Source organism: Leucoraja erinacea, chromosome 2, assembly GCF_028641065.1.
Source record: "Leucoraja erinacea ecotype New England chromosome 2, Leri_hhj_1, whole genome shotgun sequence".
NCBI classification, from domain to species: Eukaryota; Metazoa; Chordata; class Chondrichthyes; order Rajiformes; family Rajidae; genus Leucoraja; species Leucoraja erinaceus.
Window position 1 is genome coordinate 18,103,058 of NC_073378.1, and position 10,516 is coordinate 18,113,573.

Below are 10,516 nucleotides of genomic sequence, written 5' to 3' on the forward strand. Positions count from 1 at the left end.
CTTGAATTGTATCAGAGCATGTCTTGCACACATTGAAGAATCCTCTCCCATTTCTCTATAGGTAAAGACATTTGCAGTTCTCTTTCCCAATCATTCTTGTAATGTCAAAATCGACTCATAAATAATCATTATTAAACCTTTCTGATAGGGTTCAAATGTAAATTTGTTTCGGAGATTTCATTTTGATGTGGTAAGGGAAAAGAGGGTAACGTAGCCTTCAAAAAATGTCTAATTTGCAACTATCTAAAAAAATGTGTGTTAGGTAGATTATATTCATTGGAGAGTTGCTCAAAAGACATAAAACAACCATCCAAAAACAAATCACGAAAAACTGCTAATCCCTTCATCTTCCATAACAGAAAGACTTGATCAGTGCTAGAGGGTTGGAAGAAAAACATAGATATGATAGGACCCTATAAGATAAAATCATTCAATCAAAAAAACTTACGAAATTAAATCATATTCGCAATGAGTATCTTATTATTGGGTTAATCGTGTATTTTTTTAAAATCTCGTAATTGTAAAAGGTAACGAGCCCCGTAAGATAGAAGCCAATGATAACCCTCGCATAGAATCACGTTCAAGATTTATCCATCCTGAGCATTGGGTATTTTCTAAATCTTTTGTCCAAAACGTTAAATAACGAGCATTAACTGCCCAATAATAAAATCTAAGGTTCGTCAATGCCAAACCACCGTCTTACTTTAATTTCTGTAAGTATGTTTTACTTAGTTTGGGATTTTTATTCTGCCATATCTATGAAGAAATTTTTGAGTCAATAATATCAAAAAAAGATTTAGAGATAAAAATAGGTATCATCTGAAATAAATATAAAAATTTAGGGTAGAGTAAACATTTTAATAGCACTGATTCAGCCGATTAGGGATAAGGACATTGGTGACCATTTATAAGCTGTTGTCTGACATGGTCAATTAAGGCCATAAAATTGGCTTTAAATAGGTCTTTGTGTTTCTTGGTAATCTCAATACCTAAATTAGTGAAAACAGTGATTAGTCAATCTAAAACTGCCCATAATTCACAATTTGATTGTTTAGTGGAAAAAGCTCACTCTTACTAAGATTTAATTTATAACCAGAAAAACTACGGAATTGGTTAAGTAAAGCTAATATTGCAGGAATAGATTTCTTTGGATTAGAAATAAATAATAACAGATCATCTGCATAGAGAGATAGCTTATATGTCTTATTCCCACGGACAATACCAAAAATATTGGGAATTCCCTAAGAGCAGTGGCCAAAGGTTCTAAAGCAATATCAAACAATAAAGGGCTTAAAGGACAGCCCTGTCTAGTACCTCGAACGAGCCTAAAGAAAGAGGGTATCTGATTATTGGTAAGTACAGAAGCCCGAGGTATAATAGGTATATGGTATAGGGTATTAAAATACCATATTAAAATACCATAAAATCCCAGACTGAGGTATAAGGTATATTTACCCATCTCTGGGTAAAAGACTGTGCATCTACCTGATCCATTATCCTTGTGATCTTATACACCTCTATAACATTACCCCTCATTCTGCTCCACTCCAAGGAATAAAGTCTTAGCCTGTACAACCTCTCCCTACAGCTCAGGCCCTCAAGTCCTGGCAACATTTTAGTAAATCTTCTCTGCACTCTTTCCAACTTATAACCATGTAACCATATAACAATTACAGCATGGAAACAGGCCATTTCGGCCTTTCTAGTCCGTGCCAAACACTTTCTCTCCCCTAGTCCCATCTACCTGCACTCAGACCATAACCCTCCATTCCTTTCCCGTACATATACCTATCCAATTTATTTTTAAATTATAAATCGAACCTGCCTCCACCACTTCCACTGGAAGCTCATTCCACACAGCTACCGCTCTCTTAGTAAAGAAGGTCTCCCTCATGTTACCCCTAAACCTCTGTCCCTTAATTCTCAAGTCATGGCCTCTTGTTTGAATCTTCCCTACTCTCAAAAGCTTAACATCTTTTCTGTAGCACCATGACCAAAACTGAACACAATACTCCAACTGTGGCCTCAACAATACGCCAAATGTGGCCTGTTGATATGTTCGTTTATTTTTTGACTATGACTAATGAAAGCAAGATCATCTTAAAATTAGAAAATGCTGAAGCAGTGGGCAAATAGAGGAATATCTATCTGACTTGCTGGTAATTGACCATATTTTCTGTTTTTGTTTCAGATTCCCACCATCGATACGACTTTGATTTCCAGACTGTTATTGCTCATCACTTACCCAATGGAGCAACCTATGAGGAATGTGATATGTTGAAATGGGTTGACGGATTAATTTAGTTTCCCAAATGAATCCAGGTGTACGAACTGTCAACGAGCAACAAAGCACAAAGTTTCACTCCCAGGAAACACACACATACGACACTTAGTCGCTGTTAGTTTTAAAGTTGCCATTGCTGTGATAAACAGAAGCTCCTTCATCATCTCAGTCTGATTTAATTAACTTTTCACTTATCTCATTTGCAACAACCCCAAACATTGCGCTGTTTATCCAGTTTCCCAGGTGAGGCAAAGGTTCACCTGCACCTCCTTCAACCTCATCTACTGTATTCGCTGTTCCAGGTGTCAACTGTATGTCGGTGAGACCAAGCGCAGGCTTGGCGATCGCTTCGCCCAACACCTCCGCTTAGTTCGCAATAACAAACCTGATCTCCCGGTGGCTCAGCACTGCAATTACCCTTCCCATTCCGAATCTGACTCCCTTTCTGTCCTGGGCCTCCTCCATGGCCAGAGTGAGGCCCACAGCAAATTGGAGGAACAGCAACTCATATTTCGCTTCGGTAGTTTACACCCCCAATGGTATGAACATTGACTTTTCAAATTTCAGGTAGTGCTTGCTTTCTCCCTCCTTCCCCTCCCCTTCCCAGCTAACCCTCAGCCCACTGTCTCCGCCTCTTCTTTTCTTCCCCACCCCACCACCCCCGCTCCCAACATCAGTCTGAAGAGGGGTCTCGACCCGAAACATCGCCTATTCCTTCGCTCCATAGATGCTGCCTCACCCGCTGAGTTTATCCAGCTTTTTTTGTATACCTGCTATTTATTAAAATGTGACTTTGTTCAACTGCTCCTATTGAAATATGTCGGTAGTCATAATTTAAAATATTCCACATTGCCCGGATTAGTAATACAAAGATTCTCCTGGCCTGCGGATCACACGAGCCAATTAGTTCATGTACCACAAGCTACACTTCCATCTGCCTTCATCCACGCATGTTTTGGGGGGGAATCTCGTCATGTCCTAAATGAACCCTGCCGGTCTCTTCTTATATGCTTTCATCAGTCGGAGTTGTGCCAATTCAGTGTATCATCACTCAAGGATTTCATGAACTAAAATGGGGCGAAGAGTCAACGAGATTTCAATCTCGCAAGCAAAATGTCATGTAAAAGTAAATGTTAAACGATTGGAAAGGCACAGAGTGCTGGAGTAACTCAGCAGGTCGGGTGGTATCCCTGGAGAGCATGGATAGGTTACATTTCGGGTCGGGACCCTTCTTCAGACTTAAAAAAGATTCCCGACCCGAAATGTCACCTATCCATGTCCTCCAGAGATGCTCCCTGACCCGCTGAATTAATCCAGCATTTTGTGTCTTTCCCTGGGAAACCATCATCTGCAAATTCCGTTTTTCTACATGTTGAACGATTGGAGTTCCCTTTACCGACCCCCTACGCGCTGTGCTGAGTGTGGAGTGAATCACAGAGTATGAATCAGTCTGATCGGGACATATTACTGGGGGAAACGCAGTTAAATCCCACTGACTTTAGCGGCTGTGTGTGGGAAACACGAAAACCTCGTCGAGGAAATAAATCAGAGAAATAAATGTCATCAACGTTGAGAAAACTTTGTTAGAAATGGCCCTTTTGCCTGCTCGCTCCGGTGGCGACCGGGTTGCCTTTAAGGGTATTATCTCAATTCATAGTGGTCACAGATAGACTGGGAATCGGCTGCTCGTGGTTTACGTCATCTCACGAAGCCCATTCATATCTAGAAAATGCACAACAGTAAATAAGCCAGCGATGCGTACAGGTTCAACATTTGACAAATAACGAGGAAGATGGAATAAACCAAGTCATCCTGCTGGGAATTCCAATTTTACAGCCCACGCACACACACACACACATAACCGCACACACACACACACACACACCACACACACACACACACACACACACACACACACACACACACACACACACACACACACACACACACACACCACACACATAACACACACACACCACACACACACACACACACCACACACACACACACACACACACACACACACCACACACACACACACACACACACACACACCCTGGAACTGTTGCGATACACATAACCACGCACAACCACACGCACACGTCCCTGGAACTGTTGCGATACAATTCTGAGAACTATATTCTGCACTCTGTATATTTTCCTTTGTTCTAAATATTGTACTTGAGTTTGGCTAGATTGTATTTATATATCGTGCGGTGTGATTTGTTTGGATGGCAAGCAAAACAAAGCTTTTCACTGTACCTCGGTACACGTGACAATAATGCCCCTAGACCTACATCTCGAACCCACTACTCTTAAAGAGAAACAAATAAAGCGAAGGAGCTGTCGTGAACCCGAAGACCTCACATTTCCTTTGAACTCTTCCCCTTGAGTGGAACTCATTATTGTGGAGTGGAATACTATTAATATGTGTTTGTGTTTATGTGTATGTACACACATTGAATTTTTTTTCTAATTTATTATATTGCTTAGAGTGCACTGTGTTTACATATTATGTCGTGCTGCTGCAAGTAAGAATTTCATTGTTCCATCTGGGACATATGACAATAAAACACTCTAGACTATTAAACTGTGTTCACCGATAATATATAATTGGATTGTCGGCGAGTCAAATCGCCTTCAAGTGACTGGGGTGGTGCTCTATCTGTTCCGAAATAGAAGTGTCTACACGATTACAGCGTGCCCGCTTTCAGAGACTTCACGACAGTGCATTTTTTCACGTCTCTCTGAAAATCAATATCTCTGACCACCAATCTCCAAAACAACAATAATCCCAGTGTCACCAATTGCAAACTTAACCTGAATACCATCAAGTGCGTTCAACATGGTGAGAATCAGTGGCACGTCTATCAACGGCCTTAGTAGATTTAAGAACGTGTACATGTAAAACTACGCAACACTACTTATCCCAGCTCACCTAAACTCGGGCTGAAAATCCGGCTTAAGTCCGTAAAATGAGGTGGAGAGCGTGAGCAGCCACAGCGGATTGTATTTGCCATGCTCGCACTCCAAGTACGGCGCCGACCACTTGATGTGAGTCTTATCCACCAGGTATCTCATGCTCTTCTTGCGCATGGAGGGGTGCACGGTCCTCAGATCGTCCCTCAGCAGCCTCCTGTGGAGATAGGAAGCGGGCGATCGCTGGTGTTTCAGCCGGTTAAACCACTCGGTCTCGGCAGTGAGGTTGATAAGGTGCCGAGTGTGGCGAGAGAGGTCTTGAAGCAAGATCTGATTGTCTATCCGGGTGGCCTGCAGAAAGACTTGGGGAGGGGAAGTGAAGGGCTGGACATCGAAAGTCACCACCGCCCGATGGACTTTGGGGTCGCCCTCCAGAATGCTTCTCACCAGCGCATGATACCACTCAATGTCTTCCTTGATTGTCACCTCCCGCACCCCGTTAGTTTGAAGGATCATGTTAAGAAAATTGGTGGCGTGCACCACTGTGTCCATGGCACTGTGGAGTGACGGGTGGATGTTCAGGGCATCGGAGACCGCTTTTAAATTCGACAATTGGTACCTCTTGGTACAGTTAGAATAGCCGAGCTTGGCAGGATCCCCAGTATGAAGGAAAGCCCAGACAGGAGTGGGCAGGCTGTCATATTGCTGATGTGTACTGCCGCTGCCGCCGCCGCCGCCGCTTTCCAAAGACTTCATCGCATTTGATGCTCTCGGGGAGTCGTGGGTGTTGCTTTCCCTGTTGTAAACGGACTGCTTTTCATATTTGCCCACTTTCCCTCTCTGTTGCGCGGAGCGTCCGCCCAGCCCGTAGCTGGATCCCAAGACGAATCCTACCTGGATCTGTAGTAGCAGAGAGAGCAGGAAACCTGCCATCTCGCCTGCCAAGTCGGTTCCAGTAAACTCAGTTTATGGCGACAAAGGGAGCCAGGAAGCGGACAGTAAAAATGCAGAAATGCATTTATAAATAGTTTAAAATGAACGCATCCCTCCGTATTGGCATGTCAACATTGGCTTGGACCTTGGGTCTATAAATACGCACACGACAGCCCCGCTCAGCCAGGTCACCCGCTAATGTCTCAGTGATGCCGCTTACATCTCCATCCCAACCGATGGCATTGCTGGCTCGATGTTGTTTTTTTAAAACCCTTCTTCAGCTTCTAAAGATCCCCGCGGCACGAAATGCCCGAGAGCAAAAGTGGCTTCCGACCCGGAGACTTTTTGCCGCCCCATCCTCTCCTGGAGTGTCAGTAGTGGAGAACAGTTTGTGGCGGTGGCGGTGGTAGAACCAGTGTCTGTTCGGGCGGGGGTGGCAGCGGGTTAACGCCAGGACGCGGCATTCATTCCACACTTTGTTTTCGCACCAAGGCAACTCCAACCGTCCTCTCTCACTCGTTCATTCACTTTCACTCCCCCTCCCTCCCCGCCAGGCGCCACGACAACAGCCTTCACTCGCTGCTCCGCCAACACCCGCTGCCGCCGCCACCGCCTCCACCCTCCTCCATAAGCATTGGCCGTGGGCCGGCACGACGCCGGAGCTCCCCGGCAGGTAGTTGGTGCAGGTCGGCGTCAATCAGCGAGTCGGCTCACTGGCGCCAGCCTCCACCAAGAGAGGGAGGATCTCGAATATCACGTGCAGTAGTAACGGGGAGGGGAGAGTCGCAGACAGAGCAGCTAAGCAGCTAATCAGGAAGGCAGGCTCCCTCCCTGGCTGGCTGGCTGCTGAGCTCTCGACCAGGCACTGTTGCATCCCCCAGTGCGATGTGATCTGTGTTGATGTAATCCTTTATGCGAGCCTTGTAACAAACGATAACTTTTCTAGATACACATAGACCGTGCACCGCTTGGGTTCTGTTCTGTTCAGCCAGTTCGGTGTCATTATTATTGTGAATCATATTTAAGCACCAAGTTAAATACAGCTGGCCCTGAGAGGCAACTTGGTTGCGCGGTTGCGTTGGTTGCTCTCCGCGGTACTGAAACGACAAGCGATCTGAGTGCAATTCCGAGCCCTTCATTGGTGATATTCGGAGGCCCATCTCCCCAATCCAAACATTGCGACAATAGTTCGGGCACTGCTCACTATTTATCAGAAAGCAAAGATGCGCAGAAAAATAAAACGGGGAATAGCGGCCAGAGAAGATCATGCAAATTCATCAGGTCATTTGAGAAAAATAATTTTACTTCCTCAATGCGAGTATTCAATTATGAAGACTTCTCAACCATTTGACAAATGTTTTGGCTAAAATATTACGTGTAATATTTATGGAAGCCGTGTAAAAAATGAAAACTCTTCTCTAAATACTCAGAATATTACGTGTAATATTTTAGGTGTTATATTTTGTCTAAATATTTTGTATTGCACGCATTGCTGTTGCTTTTTCAGAATCGGGCGTTGCTGGTAAGGTCAGCATTTATTGCCCATCCCTTCTTGCCGTCGGGAATTTCAAGCGGGCCTCTCACCAGGGCGGCACGGTGGGGTAGTAGTAGAGAGACCGGGTTCAGTGTCAGAGAGACCGGGTACAGTCCTGACTACGGGTGCTGTCTGAACGGTGTTTGTACGTTCTCTGCATGAGTTTTCTCTGACATCTTCGGTTTCCTCCCACACTCCCAAAACGTGCAGGTATGTAGGTTAATTGGCTTGGTATAAATGCAAAATTGGCCCAATTGTGTGTAGGGTAGTGTTAATGTGGGGAGATCCTGGTTGGTGCGATCTCGGTGGGCCGAAGGGCCTGTTTCCACTCTGCATCTCTACTAAACTAAATCCAATACTCTGGAGATCTGTGGATTTAACCATTAGTCTGATTGTCACAGCCTTGACATTCGTCAGCGTATCTAATGGAATGTTACAGTTGCATTACCATTAATTACTCAACTATTATCGCTTACTTTGTGTAACATGAACAGGAGAGCTGAAAAATGTTACAGTGAAGGATTTACAGGGAGTTGAGTGACATGGATCATGTGAATGAAGAGGCACCATGTTCACCACAGACATTGTGGGCCAAAGGGCCTCTTCCTGTGCTGTGCTGTTCTATGTTCTAAGAAAATCAGAAACCCAAGATTTTGAATGAACAAACAAGCAGCTATGCACTAAACCAAAGAATAGGACTGTGTACATGGAGAAAATTCCACGTAAAGAAAGGGAAATCAAGATGAATTAAGAAAGATAATTATATAGATAGCACTTAAGGTTGCATGTAAAAATAAGGGACTGCAGTCGCTGGTTCACAAAAGAATATACAGAGTGTTGGAGTAGCTCAGCAGATCAGTCAGCATCTCAGGAGACTATGGGTAGGCAGCATTTTGTGTTGGGAAAATAGACACAAAAAGCTGGAGTAACTCATCGGGACAGGCAGCATCTTTGGAGAGAAGGAATGGGTGATGTTCTGGGTCGAGACCCTTCTTCAGACCAGTTTGGGAAGGAGGGCAGTCTGAAGAAGAGTCTCAACCCGAAACGTCACCCATTCCTTTTCTCCAGAGATGCTGCCTGTCCCGCTGAGTTACTTCAGTTTAAACCAGCATCTGCAGTTCCAGCTTACACATTTTGTGTTGGGACCCTTCTTCAGACTGGGCAATGGGGGTCAGAAAACTGAAAGGGCAATTGAAGGTCATGTGAGGTATCTCGGATATAGGTCAAACGGGATTGGACATAGGGGTATATGATGGAATCAAGATATTTGGAGATATGTTCTGTTGGGCAGGAGCAGGGAGAAATAATGGTTCTCCTAGGACAGTCCTCTTTGTGGATTTTGGGAAGGAAGGCAGTGCAAGGCTGGGAACGATGGCCAGAGAAGATGAGATCAGAAATAGAATCATAGAAAAATAGGGGTAGAAGTAGGCATTTCAGCCCTTCAAGGCAGCACTGACATTCAATATGATCCTGGCTGATCATCTAAAATCAGTATCCCGTTCCTGCCTTTTTCCCCAGATCCCTTGATTCCTTTAGCCCTAAGAGCTAAATCTAACTCTCTCTTGAGATAGTCTGGGAGAAGGTGGTCTGGTGTTCAACTGTGGGGTCATGCTCAAGAGGTAGGTATGAGTTGATGGTGCCTAACCTCAGCATGGTAAAGGACAGCACTCAACCCTGTCAGCATGTAAGCACTTTCAAAAGTTCCAACAGCATTTAAACGTGAACAAATTCAAATTCATAAATGTTTAATTTTCAGTGATCATAATGTTTGATTTGCTGTAAATTATTCTCAGTACATTATTTAAAAAATGCTTAGAACAGAAAATACATAATTTAACCTTTTGGGGCAATTTTATTTGTATCTACTAAACACATGCAACTTCTTGACATGCACATCACTGCAACATGAATAACAGTCTTTTCATACATATAATACCTATCCCAAACATTCAGTTATGTCAAGTATGCATAACTAAAGGCCTGGGCATAAGATTGAGACTGTCTCATTATAGATTATCTTGACAGGATAGTGCAGCTTATTGGCCCACAAAAAGTAATATCTACAGCTAATATCAAAATTCAATAATATATAAATAGACTTATGACCCGTGACAGTTGGAACAAAGATCTAACGAGGAGTGGGACAGATCGATAGTTCCATCTTAGCAGCTTGCAGCTTGCAGTTGTTTTCTTGCCATCTTCTCAGGCTGCTGAAGGTGTTAAGCAAAGGCTTGCATGGGATCCACCTCAAAGCTTTGATTCATTTGTTGGTGTTTTTCCAAGATTCTGCTTGGTTCTGCCTGAATTTATGGCTGAGTTTAAGGATACGGGAAACCTTCAAATTAATCACAGACAGATATATACCTGGCTTACCATCCAGTTGGAAGAAGGCAATGGGTAATAAAATGGATGCCTCTTAGTCTGGGCACATTGCTTTACATACCTAGTTCATATCTGGAAAAAAAAAAGTTAAATTTTAGGGTCTATGCAATGCCATTACTAATTTATTATCAAGCTGGAAAATGCTAACCAAACCTTGTTCATTTGCCTTATGGCCCTTCAATACTAATAATTTGGGCAAATAATTTTGCACTGTTCTTTCCAGGGCCTTGCTGGCATGGTAATATTGTCAGTTAGAATGAATTGGTGGTTAACAAGTGTGTGCGCGGAAGTATTTAAAGGAGAATACAGAGGTCATAATGATTTAAAAAATATTTATTCATTATAAACCTACTCTTCCATCCTATATTTCTTATAATATAAAACTATTTCTGATATTAGATTTACTGTTACATTGGTAGGAAAATCTGGCTATTACCATTATTTCTTCAGTGTGGTTTTCCATG

At 43.4% G+C, this 10,516-nt stretch overlaps 1 protein-coding gene across 1 annotated transcript in view; it reads right to left on the minus strand.

Moving 5' to 3' along the window:
- Positions 1–6,669, minus strand: part of gpr158a (G protein-coupled receptor 158a) — a 672,698-nt gene extending 666,029 nt beyond the window's left edge. Inside the window, exon 1 of the mRNA XM_055652257.1 lies at positions 5,223–6,669. Within this exon, the coding sequence (XP_055508232.1) occupies positions 5,223–6,136 (914 nt within the window). The 5' untranslated portion in view covers positions 6,137–6,669. The remainder of the gene's footprint in view (positions 1–5,222) is intronic.
- Positions 6,670–10,516: the final 3,847 nt, after the last annotated feature.